Source organism: Balaenoptera physalus, assembly GCF_965194825.1.
Source record: "Balaenoptera physalus genome assembly, chromosome: 1".
In the NCBI taxonomy this organism is placed as follows: Eukaryota; Metazoa; Chordata; class Mammalia; order Artiodactyla; family Balaenopteridae; genus Balaenoptera; species Balaenoptera physalus.
Genome location: NC_138882.1, coordinates 109,439,387 through 109,458,780, shown reverse-complemented (window position 1 = coordinate 109,458,780; position 19,394 = coordinate 109,439,387). Strand labels below are relative to the sequence as shown.

The 19,394-nt window shown below is 35.4% G+C and overlaps 1 protein-coding gene across 7 annotated transcripts in view; it reads left to right on the top strand.

The window, feature by feature from the left end:
* The window catches only part of SNX7 (sorting nexin 7), a 101,451-nt gene that overhangs the window by 40,252 nt on the left and 41,805 nt on the right, over window positions 1-19,394 (top strand). For 6 of the 7 annotated variants that reach the window (XM_082477668.1, XM_082477673.1, XM_082477671.1 and 3 more), the window contains 5 exons: window positions 800-910; window positions 1,254-1,418; window positions 3,477-3,675; window positions 8,197-8,396; window positions 11,342-11,428. In XM_082477668.1, coding sequence (XP_082333794.1) covers window positions 800-910; window positions 1,254-1,418; window positions 3,477-3,675; window positions 8,197-8,396; window positions 11,342-11,428 — 762 coding nt within the window. The remainder of the gene's footprint in view (window positions 1-799; window positions 911-1,253; window positions 1,419-3,476; window positions 3,676-8,196; window positions 8,397-11,341; window positions 11,429-19,394) is intronic. The other variant, XM_082477672.1, reaches the window with a different exon arrangement.

Here is a 19,394-nt window from a genome sequence, read left to right as displayed (position 1 = left end):
ATAGGTGAGGGCGCATTATCTCAGCTATTTTTGTATCTGGCTTGGGATTCAGGTAATAGAAGTGAGGTTGATATTTTACCCATGTTCTTCTTGTCATGTGTGTTGGAATAGATTTTTAGTTTGTTAAGAACAGATATTTTAATATATTTGCTTAGTTTTTAGGAGTTTAGGCATATAGCTCAGAATTCCTTGAGAAATGATAGGAAGATTTTCTTTTCACATTAAATTTCCATTAATGACATTTTTAAAAAGCGGTAAAATCACTCTGTATAATGTTACAATTTTCAAATACTAAAAGCAAATTTTAGCAAAGCAATTCATTTGAGCAAATTCCAGGAAAACATTTTTTTCTCAGTTATGTTCAGGTTATTTTCCAAGTTGCAAAAATAGGACTTTCCTCAAATTCTGAATTCTGATCATCTTGAAAAATGAAATATATTTGAAACCTAAATTCAGAACACACTTTCTTGTTAGCAAGAAAGTCATGCCAAAGATAATAGTAGTTAAAATCTTGTGGAAGACAGATGGTTGCTCTAAGACAGATTTTTTCAGTTTGGATTTTAAATTTGAGCATGATGTTTGCTTTCTTTCTGGGAATACTGGAAAGTTTGCTTTGTTTCATCTGCTACATGAATTGATGTCTGCAAAAAAAAAAAAAGACAGGCTGACAAACACTGAATAATTAGAATTTGTTAGTTTTTCTTAGAGACCCATTTATTTCAGAATGTCTAAAATAACATTAGGCAAATGTCTTCTGTCTTATATTGCATGTGCTGTTATTTTCTCCTACTTTCTTCAGACGTCTCGTGGGGAATTTGACTCCAGTGAATTTGAAGTTAGGAGACGTTATCAAGATTTCCTTTGGTTGAAAGAAAGACTTGAAGAAGCACACCCCACTCTGATTATTCCAGTAAGTTTACATTTTTTTTTTTCACAGAATAACTGCCATTTTGTCTTGTGAATCGTTAGAATGCCTAACACCCAATTTCAGACCTTTTAATTCAGTATAATTCATTTATCTTAGGAACATTTGTTTTTAAACTTTTCAATCTATGTACAGATTTGTTTTTTTAAACTATTGTAATGTGTTAAGATTTTACAGTGTTTCGCTCTAGCGTTGTGAATTTTGAAAAATTATTTTTATAAGAAATGATCACACGTTCAAATAATCTTCCAAAAAGAAAAAGTGTAGAATTCCTTATAATCCTGTGCCACATAATGCTCAGATACCTTTTTAAATTTTTTTGCCCTAGCCGTTGCCAGAAAAGTTTATAGTGAAAGGAATGGTGGAACGCTTTAACGATGACTTCATTGAGACACGCAGGAAGGCATTGCATAAATTTTTGAACCGAATTGCTGATCATCCAACTCTAACATTTAATGAAGACTTTAAAGTTTTTCTTACTGCACAAGCTTGGGTAAAGGATTTTAATTTATACTCATATAATCCTTTAGTATCTATACGTATAGTAGGTTGTATGCTTCCTCTTATTTACCTTTATAAATCAGGTAGCAGTGGCCTTGAATTAATATGTGTTTTTAAACATTGGAGAGAGATCCTTCAGATACAACCCTGTGTCAGGTCTACATATAAACATTATGAAAATCTTGTACCTTTCTCACGTATACATCCTCATATTTCTCTTGGTAGCTGATTTTTTATTTTTTTTAATGCCTGGGTACTCCTTGCATATATTGCCAATACTGAAAATATATAAACATTTAAAAATTGACACTGTTTTGAGTAGTAATTGGTCAGGGCTTTTCAAGTTAGGATAAAAGATTTTATTAAATGGATGGATGGATGGAGAGATAGGTAAATAATACAATTTCCTTACTTTCCCTTCAATTACCTAATTGAAGGGGGTCTAATTTCTAATACAGAAACCTTATATGTTCCTTTTCTTTTCTTCTATGAAGATATAACTCACCAAGAAAGATGATAGGTAGAACAATGGTCAATATTAAATACTTACTGACCAGTGTTGAGTTTTCTATCTCTCGGTTGTTGCTAAAGGGATCGAAGCTAAAAAGTGATTCATCTCAATCTTGACGGTACTTGCTGTCTGGAAGCCCTATGTGACTTATGTGAGATGAATTTGTGGCCTGACTCCAGACCCTTAGAAGCTGTTAGAAACATTATCTGCAGTCAGCAGTTGCAGTAACAGCTTGCCAGTTGTGACTTGTGCCGTTTCTGATCATGTTTACTCTATCGAATGATGTGGTAGCACTCCTCGATAGACGTGTTGCCTGGTCAAGAATAGCATCTGTTATTATTTGCACACAAAATCATATTGACATGGAAATAAACAAGTTTATATATTATTTTGTGTAAGACCTTTAGGAAAGAAGATCTGGAGAAAGATAATATGTTATTTAATATTTGGGTAAATAATACATAATAATATTTTTATCTGTGGATTTGGTAGTCAGCATTGTTATAGATTTTTGTGTGTGTGTATGCTACTCTTCATCTTTTATTTGATCTCAAACCTATGTTTCAGTAAGTGCTACAACCATCCTCAGAATCCCTTGTCCTCCTTCTTGGTGTTCTTTTTTAGTATACCATACTTCTGAAGGAATACTTTAGTGTATCCTTTTATAGCATTTCTACTTTGCAAGTCTGTAGCTGACCCTCCTAAGTTAACTAGAACTAGAAACAGCTAGTTATATATCTTATTAAAAACCTTTCTCCAAAGACAGTCAGCCAGTGGAGATAGTGTCACAGTTTATCCAGTTAAGTTAGTTGCAGAGCTATGGTCAGGGAGTATCTGTTTACCAATTATTCTAGTGACTTTAAGTAGACAAAGCAGGTTAGTGCTTAGCAGTGAAGCCCCTAAGGATTCCAATCCTTATCCACTAATTCATTGCTCTTGGAACTTGAGCACACCTTCCTTAGCTTCTATTTTCTTTTGTACAGTGAGGATAATAATAGAACCTACTTCATAGTGTTATTGTGAGTTATGTATATAAGAATGCAAGTATAGTGCCTGCAACATTAAGCTCTTAATAAATGCTAGCTATTATTATAACTAAAGAATTAATGAAGTTTTCCAGTTTTTTTTTCCAGGGAGTAGTTATACTTAGACCCTAAGAAATCTTTTTCTCAATCATTTTTCTATTAAATTCCTGTTTTAAAATATGGATTTCATCTCATATCATCCTTCTTATCTTCTCCAGTAATCTCCTTAAGTGTGATTCCCTCTGTTAAACCTTGTTCTTTGAAAGATCCATGCTCTGAGGAAACATGTTTTACATGAGCACTTTGAAAAGGAATGTTATCAAGGAGACTGAGATTTAGAGAAAGAACTGTACCCTAAACTCATCTGCTTCAAATTAACATGAAAAAAAAAAGACGTATATGAAACATTTTTATTATCTTTATTTTATTCTTCTAATTAGATTTCTTTTTTGTTGTTGGGGCTTGGAATATCATTGTCTGCTTCATCACGAATATTTTATTTTTTTGTTTGTAGGAACTCTCTTCTCACAAGAAGCAAGGGCCTGGATTACTCAGCAGGATGGGGCAGACGGTCAGAGCGGTTGCATTATCAATGAGAGGAGTTAAAAGCCGCCCCGAGGAGTTCATGGAAATGAATAACTTTATTGAAATATTTAGCCAGAAAATAAATTTGATAGATAAAATATCTCAGAGAATTTACAAGGAGGAAAGGGGTATGTAGAATCACTGAAATGTGATTTCGAAGTTGTTTGATTTCTGATGGATCTTTACATTTGCTGGTGTGGTAAGGCAACATCAACTTAGCATTTCTTTTTGGTCATTCTTAGGATTTCTGTCTCTGCTTACCGTGTCTGTCTGTTATTGCATGCTGTTTACTTTATCTATTAGAGCCCTTAGCATATTAATCAGAGTTGTTTTAAAATCCAGGTCTGATAATTCCAACATCTCTACCACATCTGTTTCTGATGCTTGCTCTCTCTTCAAATTGTGTTTTTTTGCCTTTTAGTATGTCTTGTAATTTTTTTCTTGGTAGCCGGACATGATGTACTCATAAAAGTAAACAGGCCTTTAGTAATGTGGTGGTGAGGTGTTGGGGAGAGGAAGTGTTCTAGAGGCCTGTGATTAGGGCTCAGTCCTTTAGTGAGTCTGTGCCTCTGGACCGTGAGCTTCACAAAAGTTCAGTTTTTTTTCCTCCCCGCTCTTAGTTGGGTAAGGATGGCCAGAGTGGGCTCAAGTTGGGTCTTTCCCTTCCAGGTCAGTTAGGCTCTGACAATACCCCAGCAGGTTATGCTCTGGTTAACTAGTTTCCCACGAGGGCAGGCCTTGTTAAGAAGACTATTTCAAAATGGTTCATTTTCCCACCCCCTGCAGGAAGCAGAAGTAGTTTTTATCTGATATTTACTGTGTAAGCTTTTGGGGGTAAATCTCACAATATTGTGGGGGTCCCCTGGTGACTGGGTTCCTCTGGAGTTTTCAACTCTTTGAATTATCCATACTGAGCCTCCAGCAATTCATCATTGACAGTTTCAGTCTCCCTACCGCCCGGCACTGGTTGCAGAAGTGATTTCCCCTCTTGTGTCTCTGCTCCAGGAAGCCAAGATTCCTTGTGTCTTTCTTTCCAGTCTTGCAGGCAATGGTTTGTCCTGTGTCCTCCCCTCTCTCACAGATTCAAAAAAAAGTTGGCTTTTCAATCTGCTTGGCATTTTTCTTGTTAAGACCAAGTGGCAACTTCCAAGCTCCTTACAGAGGAATCACACAACATTAAGTTAGAATTTCACCTTCAAAGTGTGGTTTCTTCCCAGATCTATTGTGAAAATTTCTGATTCGTAAATGATTCTGAATGTAGTCATGGCCGGTTTCCATTTGCTTTAATTGATCACTAGCTGTCTTGTTCCCATTTACAGATAATAGTGATAAAGAGCTTAATATTTTGGATGTAGTTGGTCTCAAATGTTCAACATGGACTATAGTTTTAATCAAAGAAGTGATGTTTCAGGAAATAGGGTTTTCACAGTTTCTAGTGATTTTTATATGGGGGGACAAGTACTCATTAGGCCTGTCCAAGCAATGTCAGAGATTTATAAATGGGAAAATAGGTCCTGTTTCCTATTTTCAAGTTAGAATTTATTCCATGATGGGACTTCCCTGGTGGTCTAGTGGCTAAGACTCCACGCTCCCAATGCAGGGGTCCTGGGTTCAATCCCTGGTCAGGAATCAGATCCCACATGCCGCAACTCAAGATTCCGCAACTAAAGATCCCGCATGCCGCAACTAAGACCCAATGCAGCCAAACAAATAAATAAATAAATATTAAAAAAAAAGAATTTATTCCATGATGATTTTTTCTAATTCCATGATGAGTTTTTGCTAGTTTTCTGATTGCATTTACCTACATTAAAAATAGATGACTAATTCAGAAAATATATTTCCTAATATAAATCGGTTTTAGAGATGAACTACTTAAAGTCCCTACATTGATGGTTTATTTCTTTATTGTCTGTGCCCCGCATTAAACTGTAAGTTCCATCAGGACAAAAAGGGAAAAGGATTGATTTATTTCTGGTATCTAGATAGTGCCTAACACATTGTAGATGCTCAATTAAAATCTGTTCAATGATTGAAAAAAATAAATGAATAACATAAGATTTGGTAGTAGGAAAATCTGCTTTATCAAGAATTGATTGGTTATTAAAAGAGATATAGAAAAAATTGTTATATCTGAGTGTGTATTGCCCTTTCTCTAACTTCCTTTCCCATGTATTGACTTGGTGAGGTCATTGTGGTGACTAAATATAGTTTAGTAATTTGTTTTATGCCTTCTTGGTCTGCCTTTGTATTTACCATTTGTCATTTTTTCTTTTAATGTCAAGAAGCCAGTTGTTCTAACTAGGTTCTGTGATTCCAAGTCTATTAAGTAGATTCTTGATGCATAGTTAAGTGGTATAGCAATTCATAGAGGCCCCTGGAAACTCTTGACACTTAAGATTTCTGTAGAATATCAATATGCTTTATATTTGCCAGTGCAAGGGACTAGTTTTAAAATATTTGATATACTCTAATATTTGTGAAATGCTCAAAATGAAAAGTGGGTTTTGTGGTAGACTTTATAAATTTGAGCTCTCATTTTCAAGGAGTGAATATATAGGGCTATATCGGGCATTTCATTCATATTTAAATCATAAAGAATTTGATGATCATAACGAGTCATTTCTCTTTTGATTTACTTTTATTCAGTTTTTTTCTGTGATTTTGATTTGTGTTCCCCAATTTATTAGGCAAATTTGTATTGACCACATGTTGTGCTACTGCTTTGTGCTCAAGATTGAAGGAGGGTTAAGATAGTACCTGTCCTTGAGCTCACAGTTTAGTTGGGGAAACAGATATATTAACGGACAAATTACAGTGCAGCTCATTAAGTGTTTGCATACAGATGTGATTTGAGTGCTGTATAAGCACAGTTTTAGAATTTCAGGGAAGCTCTATTATATAAAAATAAATACTACGCAGGGTTAATGACACACTGTGATATATACACAAATTGAGAAAAGAAATAAAGGAGAATATTTTCTAGAAATATTAGTTTAGTATGGCGATTATTTAAAATAAAAGATAGGCCTAGATCAGGAGGATGCAATTTGGAAGGGCTCTAGTGGTCATTAAACGGAATATCTTCCTTAGGTGACAACTAATATTTCTGTTTTTTCAAATTTTTAAAGTGTTTTTTAGTTTACTTGATCATATAAACTTTTGAAATTGTAATAGTTTAGTAAAAAGTTTAATTTAGAGCAATATGACATATTTCAGCTAACCCCAGTGACTAGTAAGATGATTAAATATAGAGAATTTAATTGTATTTATATGGATATTAGACCAAAAACACTCACTACTCATGCATTCTCTACCATAAAGAGCCATCTGTCATTAAAAGTTGATAGTGTGAAAGCAAACATATAAAAATATTCAGATTTTAAAATGAAATCCAAATTTTTGGATAAATTTTTGGCTTATCAAGCATTGAATAGTCTTTTGTTATTCATTCTTTCATTGATATGAAAATATTTATTGAATACATTATGTATTAGGCTTTGAGATTAAAAAAATAATAAGACTGCCCAGTTGAGTCTTGGAGCATATGGCCTAGGAGTGTGTGAGTTATGCAAGCAGTTATAATAAAGTGGGGTAATAGAAGTATTAAATTATGATAGGCTTTAATAGAAGTATAAAATTATAATAGACTCATTGAGGACAAAGCATCTAAGAAGCCTTTGGAACAGAAACAGAAGAGATTTGTTTGTGTTAGGACTTAAAAGATTAGAAGTAGTTTGTCAGATGATAGAAATGGTAGAGGGCAAGACTAAAAGATACATGCAGTGTTTAAGTTAGGAGAAATCATGAGATATTCATGAATGAGCAGTTATTTTGGCTTGAATTAAAATATCTTTGGGGGAGAATCTGAGGAGTTAGACCTGGAGAGGCAAGGTAGGGACTGATCATAAAGGACTTTCTAATTCAGCTAAGAAACTTCAATGTTCATATACTGTGACAAAAATTGAAAGAGGGAGAATTGTTAGAAGTCCCTTGCAGTAGTGCAGGTTAGAGATGCTGATGACAGTGGAAGTGAGGAGAGGTGGGTGGGTGGGTAGGCAGGTGGGAAGATGGGTGGGTGGGTAGATTGGTGGGTAGGTAAATGGATGGATGGTTAGATAGATAGATAGATAGATAGATAGATAGATAGATAGATAGATAGATAGAGATTTAGAAATATTGGAATTGCTGACTGGCTCTGTGCAGGTATGAGTCTAGGGTCTAGGATGACCCCACATTTTTGGCTTAGATCTCTGGAAGCAATTACCATTAAGAGAATATGTAAACAGGATAAGAGGAAAAAGAAGACATGTTTTGTTTAGGTCATGTTGCCTATGAGATATTCAGGTATAGTTTGTTTGGTAGGCAGAAGTCTGTGATAGATACAGTGATCATATAATTTATCTCCCAAGCCAGGGCACTTTTGAGAATGAAAAAGCATGTTATTATTGATTACACTTGGAAAGTTTTCATTCAAGGACCAGTTAAGCAGTTTGGGATGACAGGTCAATTTAATGAAAGATGATATCCATATTCTTATGTTCATGTACAGAACATGTGCACAATGAGAAAATAAGGTCCTTTCTTATTGTCTGTAATACAGGGATTTTGAAAACTCCTGTAAATTGAAGAACTTATTATTTTTTTAGAATATTTTGATGAAATGAAAGAATATGGCCCAATTCATATTCTGTGGTCAGCATCAGAAGAAGATCTGGCTGATACTCTAAAAGGTGTTGCCAGCTGCATTGACAAATGCTGTAAGGCCACTGAAAAACGGATGTCTGGACTCTCAGAGGCCCTGCTTCCTGTCGTACATGAGTATGTGCTTTATAGTGAAATGTTAATGGTAAGAACACCTAATTTTACTTCTACCTTAGTTCCTGACCTGATTATACGCTTTATAAAGGCAGTTTCTATTTCTTTTTGTTCACCAATATCTTCCCATCCTAGAGGGATGCTTTGCGTGTAGATGCTCATAAATATTTGTTTACTGCTTGAATGAATTGATGAGTGGAAGAATATGTTAATAAAAGGCAGGAATTTTCAACAGTAGCAACAACAGTTTATAAGATAGATTTGAAGCATCCTCAGTCAAGATTTACATAGGGAGTATGATTACTTTTCCAGCCTTTTAAAATTTTACTTTAAAATTTTTCAGCACTTTAGAAATTTCTTTTCATGAAAGAGTTGCTTTCTTGCTTCTAGGTACATTTGACTTAGCAATATATTTAGTATCATTATGTAGAAAGTACTTGAGTAGGATCTTGATGTTTGTTCTGTCTTCTGGGTGCTTCTGAAAAGAAATCCTTCAAATTAACATGTTTCTTTCACTATTTGAAAAGGCTTTTATTCCTCTTATATCAGAATTTTGCATTTAACCTCCTCAGTTCAAGTTACGGTTTCCAGATATTTGGGATTTAGCAATGCTATCTGCAAAGCTAATGTTTTTCATCCAGTATTATTCTCTGCTCACAATACCTTGCGCAGTTGAACTGATACCCTCAGCTTTCCAGTGTTGTAGGGTGACAGTAGGGGAAGGAGTCAGCTTGCATTCAATTATAGTCCATTTTTTCTGCCATTTAGACTTGAATCCATGTCTGGTTTCTGTTTTCATGTACTCTTGATTTGGGAGGATTTAAAATTTTTTTTACTTTGTCTTGTTAAGAAAAGCTCCCTTAGCCTTTCAGCATGATATCTGCCTCTTTCGTGTTTATCATGTTTAGGTTTTCCTTTCACAGAATCATTAAATATTTTGTAGGTATTTCAAATTTCTGCTGTTACTTGACTTTGTTGTGATCCTCCCATAAACACACCCTCCCTGCTTCCCTGGTGGCGCAGTGGTTGAGAATCTGCCTGCCAATGCAGGGGACCAGGGTCTGGGAAGATCCTACATGCCGCGGAGCAACTAGGCCCGTGAGCCACAATTACTGAGCCTGCGCGTCTGGAGCCTGTGCTCTGCAACAAGAGAGGCTGCGATAGTGAGAGGCCCGTGCATCGCGATGAAGAGTGGCCCACTCTTAGAGGAAGAGTCCTCTAATGTTTCACTGCTGAGGTGCTTCCTCCTTGCCTCCATCAATTTCCTTGGCTACATTCCATTGGTTTACTTCATTATTGATCTCTCTCTTGTGTGGCTGTTCAAAGAGATCTGATTTTTATCATTAAAAATATTATATTCTTTTTCCCTTAATTAGATGTTTTGCTCTTTATGTCAAGATGGAAATTATGCAATTTAAATCATGTATTATTAAAGGTGTGGAAAAATTATAATAGCAACCGGAATTGAATTATTTTATAGGTCCTCATTTGATTGTATTATTTTGTAGGTTTCTAGGGTATAATCAATAGCACTTGTATTGAAGTTGTGCTTCTGTTTTATATTGGAATATTTTCTTCAATGTGAGCTAAAATAATGAAAAATACATGCCTTGACAAAATGATGAAATTTGTGCAGTTTTTACTAGTTGTCTTCTGAAGCCACCTCTTACTTAAAATATTTCTACCTATATGAAGCACAATATTTCATATTTATGGAAACATACCTAAAATTAATGGGACTAAATTATAGTATGTGTCATTTGAGTTAGAGAAAGGAAGGGGTTCCTGACATTAATGGCCATTAAACATTGAAGTAAATATAAAAGAATTTGTGATAATTAGTTCAATTTTCTATTCATTTCTTTGAAAACAAAAGAAATGTTCATCTCTTTTGAACGTTTTAAGAGTGATTCCACCAGGCACAAAACCAGGGTGAGTCATTTTCAGGATGATTTTTATCCTTAATTCCTCTCGATACTCTCTCAAATACTATAGAGCCAGCTTATCTGGTTTCATTTAACTGATTTGTGGTTAAGGTTCTTCCCTTCCTCTGAAAACACCCAAAAGACCTGTACCTCACTAAGGCCCTTCTCTTGTATGTCCTGCAACTCTGCTCTCCCTGGTTGAACTGTTTGCTTACCCAGAGTTAGTTTTATTTTTGCCTTGAACTGTTTAGGCCACTTGTGTTCATTATTACAATTTCATTATTTAATTAATACTATGGAAACCAGTGAAAGATGAGTACAAATAAAAAGAATCTTGGTGTCTACAAAGACTGTCTTGGAAGAAAAGTGAGTCACCAAGGGAAAGACATTGAAAAAGACTAGAAAACATTTCAAAAGATGTAGATGAATTCTGCACTCAAATTCCTTCACCAGGGTGTTTTAATTGAAACATGAAATCATGGTTATTCAAGAAAACAAGATGGAACTCCTCTCAGTCAGAGCAGAGGCCATGCTTTCTCCTCAGAGATGAGAATGCACACTTCAATATTGATTCCCCACTCTAATTGACTTTGATTAACTATGCCTTTGGAGTCCAATAAGAGGGCTGATTGTAGATACTTTCAGATGTGTAGCCCATGTGCCCTCCCAACTGCAGCCAGTTTATACCATAGCATGTATTTTCAGTGCTCCTATTGACTTTTTTATTCCTTTGTTTTGTTCTTTGCTCTTTTTGAAGAACTGTACATGCCTAGAGTGCACCATCAAAACATATGTATTTTGTACATAAAGTACTTAAACCAGTAAGATGTACATTGGGAAAACTAATAAAAGATTATGAAAAAGTTTCTTTTAACTACTTGCTATCAGTTTAGCTTTTAGAGATTAAAAAATGTTTTTAAGTCATTACACCCCTAGATGACTGATGGCTTGGGGAAGAGATGGTATTTATATTCTCAAATGTATATTTTTGTTATGCAAAGATTATTAAAACTAAGTACAACCTATTTCATTCCTGTGTTTTAATATGAAGGGTGTCATGAAAAGAAGAGATCAAATACAGGCAGAACTGGATTCCAAAGTTGAAGCTTTGACCTCTAAAAAGGCAGATACTGATCTGGTAAGTTTTTAAATTTCTTGTTATAATCACGTAGAATTGATTGTCTAAAATTTGTATTAGCTCCATTACATGCTTGTTTTTAAGCATTCAATAAATGATACTAGAATTTCTTCCAAAAATCGATTATACATTGAGTACCAGGTGAGTCTGTAAGCTTACGATGCTTTTCTGCCTTTCTGTCTTATATTTTTTCTTACAATGAGTAAAGTATGAAGTTAATTTTTTTTAATTAGAGTGCTTGAATTCAGAAAGTATGGAAAAAAGTACCTAACATTGTTCCAGAAGGTTAGTAAGTACTCAGTAAATAAATCTACTTTTTACTAGTTTTATAAGAAATTTGTACAAGGTAAGTTGGTGTTCCTATACATTTTTTTCTAGTTATTGGAAAAATCTTTACAAAGGAAGTATCTTTGTTTTCAACTTTAATCCTTTTCTTAAAATACTTTTTTCATGGAAATTTTCAAACATAAAAAAAGATCTAATAATATAATGAACTCATTTACCCACCACTGGGCTTCATTAATTCCCAGCATTTTGCCCAGTTTTTTTCACCTGGCTATTTCTCACTTTTTTTTTTCTGAAGTATTCTAAAGACATTATATTTTCACCCACAATAGTTTAGCATTTACATTTTATTGTCTTTGCATGTTGACATGATATTATCAGATCAGAATTGTTATCATTTTAAAACTGAGGAAGAGGCTTGAAAGGTAGAGTAACTTGCCCAAATTTATATAGTTCTTGAAACAGAAGTAGGACTGGAGGTAATAGTATCACTTGGCTTCCTCAGACCATGCTGCCTCTCAGAGAGCAAGTATAAAAGTTGGAGAAATCACTCACTACTTTGCTAACTTTTATTACATTTTCTATGAAAGAGACTTTCCTAATTTTATTTTTAATTTAAGGGTTTAGAGTACACTTATGTCAGGTGAATGGGGGAGTCCTTGAAACACGCCCCCTCCCGGGCCCCGCCCCGTTAATCCATAGTATTATTGCTGCCCATCCCAACTTGGCTTGGGAGCTAACCTCCCTCCTCCCTTCTTTAATTTTCTCTCTAGCTTTAATAATTTTCTAACACAAAAGATGATATTCTTACTGGTTTTCTTTGTATTATCTTTCTTTCTCTTTCTCTCCCTGTCCATAATCTAAACACCTTGAGGGTAGGAATTTTTTAATTGTTTCCTGAATGTTCTCAGCCCAGAGAACAGCACCTGGTACATGGTGGTCACTCAATAAATATTGTGAATGAATGAAACTTGAAGTGATTGCTTGGCTTCGTAAAAACATATTGAACGTTTGAAGCAATAAGTCTCTACAAAATCAGACTTTGTGTAAAATGTTGAGATTTCACTAAAAAGTGATTATGAATTATCCTCACCTTTCTTAACTATGCTTATTTTTCAAACTCAACTTTATTCTGCTTGGAGTGTGAGTGGGGAGTGGTGGGCTGCTGTGGACAGAGTAGGAGAATGGAATCTGTGAGAGAGACTAACAGAAAATGTAGAACAAATGGAACTAGTGGTCGAGGGGGAGCTCTTGCTTTTACCTCAAAATGAGGAGAAAAAAGAGGAAATCCAAGATTAACCTTCTCAATACAGTAAGGGATAAATATATATACACATGTATATATATTATATTTATATATTATATATTTATATAATATATATACACACACATATATGTACGTATATATATATTTTTAACTTAAAAAGTCAACTGGAATGAATGGAGATGGGTGAGCACATGTACAACAATTATAATTGTATCATTGGAACTGTAACATATTTTTATTTGTTAAATAATTTCTAAAGATATTTAAATTTGTGGGATATTGAAATTTGTGATTAGATAAAATATTGCCCTTGACTAAATACTAGGAAAAGTACAGTATTTTAAAGTTTTAGGAGAATAGTAAAATGGCTTAAAAACCAAGCATCTGTTCAGAATGGCTTATATTCGTATTTTAAATTGAAAGGAAGAGTAGTTGGGATTGTTCCAACCACAAAAACACAGGAAAAAATAGCTTAGGCCCAAATATGGCTAGGCTTTCCCAACTTAACTAAAAAACACATTTTTTCTTTTCATTTGACTTGCAAATATTTTGTCTTTTGCTCTATAAAAATTTCCTTGATATCTCATTATAACCTGATGATCCATCTGTATTTTGGATTTCATTTTGTGTCTCTGTGTGTGTGTGTGTGTGTGTGTGTGTGTGTGTGTGACATGTCCACTATAAAGTATTTTTTACCTAGTTAGCTGCTATGTTGTAAGATTGGAGAAATTTGAAACTTTAATTATCTGCATTATACTCTGCAAGATAATTTTTATTAAGGTTTGAAACAGAGACAAGTATTTTTTTGTTACCCATCAAAAACAGATCCTAAAATGCATAGGAACTAATTTAATGATTTGTGAATGGTACCATTTACATTTTCAAGCAGTTTGTTTACAGACCTCACTTCCAAATACCTGTGTGTTACAATGATATCTTTGGGAGCAACCTTCCAGGGTTACTCTCAAAATGAACCTGCTCTGATTGGTTGCAGAACAACCGAAGGGAAGTTGCTTAGAAATATGCAGGCTAGGGTCACCATGGAAACATGCCCTTGTGAGGTCCTTCTAAGGAGCCCTCCTTTGCAGTCACCATGGAGACCCTGGCAGAGAACTGAATAGAGCAATCTGGCCTGGTTGTTTACCATGGCAACTCAAGCAGGGCACTTTGGAGACAACCCTGGGGCCATTTCTATGGAGACCTGCTGGGGCTGCCTTCAGAAGCTCCATCAAAGGCACCTTTGGGTGGGAAGTTATATGCAAACTGGGCAAAGCAACTCATAATGCAAAGGTCAGTGAAATGAAGCTCTGCCAAGAAGGGCAAACACTAGTGTAGTTATAATTATTGGGTAGAAGTAGAGCACTGATGTAACATTCCAGAGGTCATGTTAGACATATCAGGTGACCTTTATCAGGTGGGCTACATGGCATGCAAATACAAGGCTCTTGTCTTTTACCGTGCCTGTGTGCCTGTAACTTTGTATATGCTGTAAATTGGCAATTATGACATTATTATTACTTTTTTCTTATCACACAAATATGCCCACAAAAATTATGTGTTTTCCTGCAAACTAAAATAATGTTTTATAGTGAATTCCTTGATTTATTATCTGGGTAGCTGTAAAGTGCCTGCTTCTTAGAGTTTGTGGTTTGTACTTCTTATCTCACAACAATAAAATCAATTGTTTCGAAGTGACCTAAACTCAGTAAAGACTTGTAGAATACTCATTTGAAGGTCAGTTCAGCTTTTCATTTAGAGTTTTGTCATTTAGGCTTTGGAATTAGATAGACCTAGGATCAAATCTTAGCTTATCTGTTTATTAAGTCTTAAGACACATTTCCTAACATTTTTAAGCCTCATTTTATCATGTATATATAAAGGGGGACATTGTTAGTGCCTTTCTAATAGGCTTGTTTAAGGATCAAATGATAAATGCAAGTCAATTATTTGGATCATGGAAAGCATTCAGTGGTTGTTAGCTGTTGTTATTTTGATGGCTTTACAGAAGTAATACTTGAGATGAGTCCTGTAAAATGAGTAAGGAATTGCTCCTTGAAGACTAGTGAGTGGATATTATGAAAAGTAGTAAAGGCTAAAAAAAGTGTGCTAAACTGAGGAGCCCTGGTTGATGTGTAGAGAGCAGGGTGCAGGAGAATTGAGGGACGTGGCTCTAAAGGTGGGCCGCAGTCAGATGGGAAAGGAGCCTTATTTGTCAGGATGAGGAATATGGGCTTTTTCCTTTGGACTGTGTGGATTCAGCGAGCGCCTGAACTGAAGAGGTGGTAGTGGAGTTGCAGAGAAGAGAAATTTGAGAGAGACGTAGGTGGAAGATAGAATCTAAAGCACTTAAAGAATGAGGGTGGCCTTTGTTTCAAGTTCTTAGTGACCCTTGACATTTCTAGATTGTAAGGAAAGCAGATTGTGGCTTTACAAATTGAACTATAGCATATAAGAGGAAGAAGAAAATTGGAGATGTGTGACTTTATGTCACGATAAGATGGCATTTAAGGTAGAAGTATTCAACGAAAACCTTTTAACAAATGTTTTTAGGTACCTAACATATAAAAGACGCTATTCTAAGCACTAGGGAGACAGTGGTCAAGAAAGGCCCTCATGAGTCTTATATTCTAGTGATAGAGACAATAAGCAGCAACTGAAATTTATAGTGTATTGTCATATAGTGATAAGTGTGGAGAAGAGGTAGTGTTGGGGAGCAGTGCAATTTAAAATTAGGGGTTAGGAAAGGTCTTACCGAGAAGGTGATTATGTAAAACCCAAAAGAGGTGAGGTCTTGAGCTACATGAATACCCGGCAGAAGAAATTTCAGGCAGTGGGGACAGTAATTGCAAAGTGGAAGTATGCCTGCATGTTTCATGAAAAGCAAGGAGACCAGTGTTGCTGGAATGGAATGAGGAAGCAGAAGAGTTGTGGGAAATGAGGTCGGAGGGGTCGCCAGGGGTCAGATCATGTAGAGCCTTATAAGATTTGGTCTCAGCGAGATAGGAAGATAACAGTTGAACAGAGGAGTGACATGTTCAGAATTGTTCTAAAGCAATGACTCTGCTTGGGAAGGACAAAAGATAATGTCTATGTGGAGTGAGTATGGACTGGGAGAAGGCCAGAGCTGGAGACTAGCTCTTCCAATCCCAGTGAGACATCATAGTTTGGACCAGGGCGGAAGTGGTATGGAGTGGTCAGATTCTGAGGATATTTTGAAGACAGAGAGCTGTTTGCTATTTGGTAGACTATGAATTGTGAGTGAACAAGGATTATACCAAGGTTTTTGAACTGAGCAACTGGAAGTTAAGTGTTGGCATTGAGATGGCAAAGACTTTGGGAAGAACAGGTTTGGGAAGAACATGGAGAAGATGAAGAAATCAGATTTGAATGTGTAAAGTTGCTGTGCCTATCAGATACCCAAGTGAGGTGTTGAGTAGGGAGTCACATATGAAAATGACTATAAAAATCCAGAGGTCAGGGGAGGGATCCAGCTGGAGATATATATGGGGGAGTTGTTAGCAGATAGGTTGTATTTAAAGCCATGACATTTGTTGAGGTCACTAAAGGATGAAAAAAAGAGGTCCCAGGACTTAATAGGACTGAGCCTTGGCATATTCCAACAATAGAAATCAAAGAACGGATGGCTAGTGAGGAGAAGGAAAGAGAATTTATATAGCTTCGGCTGGTGGTAAATAATTGGACCAATAAGATGAACTAAACTGATTTATTTAGGGTCATTCAACTTTTTTAACCACTTCTCCATTTATGAGGTATTTATAAAAACAGCTTGATACAGAATAATTAAGGTAACTGTAGATAATAAAACATTTTAAGAGAGATTGAGTGTTAGATGCTCTGATAAAGAAGAGATTCAATAAAGTAGATATTCAATCAAAGTAAGGAAATTTCTGTCTGTGGAGATGAAGGTATAACAATAACTGAGATTTTGAGGAAAACTCAGATACTTGGAGGAACTTGTGGTTTTTGCAGTTTAGTTATAAGTTTTCAGAGTCAGAGCTTCTGTTTGAAAATGCTTATTCACTTCACTGTTTAACTGTAAGATAAATAAAGTTCATCTGTGGTGCTAAATAATGCTGCATATCCATTTTATTTGTATTTTTATTTTTGAATGGATGATTTATAGTTTGCCACTCAAAGCAGCATTCAAATATAAATGAATATGAATACATTTGACATTTAGCAATATGTGCATGGAATCTGAGAGTTGGATCTGGATATAATGCCATAGCTGTTTAACAGTATATTTATGTGAACAAAAATAAAAAATGCATTTTCATAAGATCATTATAGTCTGGATTTGCATATAGCCACATTCAGAAGATACAAACAGATACCAAATTTATTTAATCTGGTCCTTGCTCTGTGTGAGTTGCTATTTTTGAACCAGTTTTTTACTCCCATCCTCAAATTGTCGTTATTAATCTTCAAGTGTTCTTGATAGTGTACTAAATGATGTATAGAGCAAGAGTGCCTTCTCTTTAAGCTTTAAAGAAATGATAATATTGACATAGCTTTTTTTTTTGTGGTGGCAGCAGAGGTTGGCTCTACCTTTTCTCAGATATTTGTTGTCTCACCTCTCCCCTGACTTTTTAACAAATTTATTCCTTTCTATGTGCCTCATTTTCTAGTATCTGTTTTTATTTCTCTCCTTCTTTTTTGCCTGTTTGCATCTATATTTGTTTCTCACACACACAGATACATACATGTACATATACACACACTCACACAGCAGTGAAGGACATGCTGCTATCCAGTGGAAGGAGAAAGGACTTTCTTCTTGTATGTTTCCATTTATCAGTTTATCTTAGAAGGTATCAGCAGACTTTTCCTCACATCTCATTGGCCAGAGTCCTGAAAAGTCCATGATCAAGCCAGTTGCTTGGAGTGGGAATGTGACCATAAGAATTGACTTGGACCAGCTACAAACTGCCTTCTGATGCAAATACCTAAAAAAACTGGAGCTCTTTCATGTAGTAAGAAGGAGAGTGGGGAATGGATTTTGGGTAAACAGCTAATACATATGTGCCTCACATACACAGTGTACCTGTGTATTGGAGTTGTAGACGCACCACTGGGTGAGGATCTGGGTGAATGAGTGACGCTTAATCAACAAAGCCCTCAGCAGCCTCTCGTTCCAGAACAAAGATCCAGGCAGTGCCTAGAATTCCTCTCCCTCTGTACCGTCAGTCAGGCCATCATTCATTCAAGTGGTTGGAAAAAAATCCATGTGCTGCTATTTATATAAACTTGTAAAGGATAATAATTTGTGATTAAATAGCAAAAAATCACGTCTACCTTACGAATAAGTCTGTTGAGCCTGGGGTGTTTATTTTTATTTAATTTTTTGGGGGGGAGGTCTTTATTTGGGATTTTACCAGGTTACTTTTTCCCTTTGTTATTTGTCTCATGGCATTGCAAGTAGAGCAGTATCTGAAAAGTATTTAATATAAGGTCTTAAACCCAATTGCAGAGTTGCGTGTAATTTCAACCACAGTATTGTGTGCCTTTGTAGTTTGGGACAAGTTACTTACATTCTCCTTGCTTTAGTTTCCTCAACTATAATATTTGTGGGTAATATCTTCCTTAGAGTGTTGTTAAATCAGCCTATGAAAACTCTTAGTGCAGTACCTAACCAGTGTTAGATTGTAAATATTTTGTATTTGAAGTATATATTGGATGTCTCATTTTTCTAGATTAAGGTTTGGAAAATGGTAACTGTAATCCTGCTTGTTAGACTTTCACATTAAAAGAAAAAAAAGAGGCATCAATTATCTTGAGTTGACTAGTGACCACTCCCACTTGCCCCACCTGGTCACTTTAGGCAATTGAATAGATAATTTAAAATGTATATGAATTTATACTGACTATTAAAAACTTATTTTTTGGACTCTAAACAATTATTTTAACTAAACAACACTTGGTATTGTACCATTGATTTGTAATAAGGGACATTTTAAGGAAGAGAACCATAAATCCCCTTATGATAAGCATCAATAGCACAGACTACATTCTGGTTTTCCTTTATGAGGACCCCTGAGAAAAGTTTCATTTTTGTCTCAGCACCAACAATGGGATTTAATTTCTCCTGAGCCGTTAGCTTGTTTCCACCGTGCACACATCTTGGGTTTTATACCTGTTCCTATCCCACTGTTTATACCACTCTTTACATTAGTTTCTCGACTGTTGAGAACCCCAATTCTGATCCACTTCTATCTGGCAAATGTCTTTTATGTGTCAAACTCACCCCTGGCTTTACCTTGTTATTCCCCTATTCTTATTTTCCTTTGTGCTAATGTCTTTATCCATTTAATACCTTTAAACTAGTTGTAGAGTATAAGTTTGGAAGCCATCTTAAATCTAATATGAAACAAGGAACAAATTAATAAATAAGGA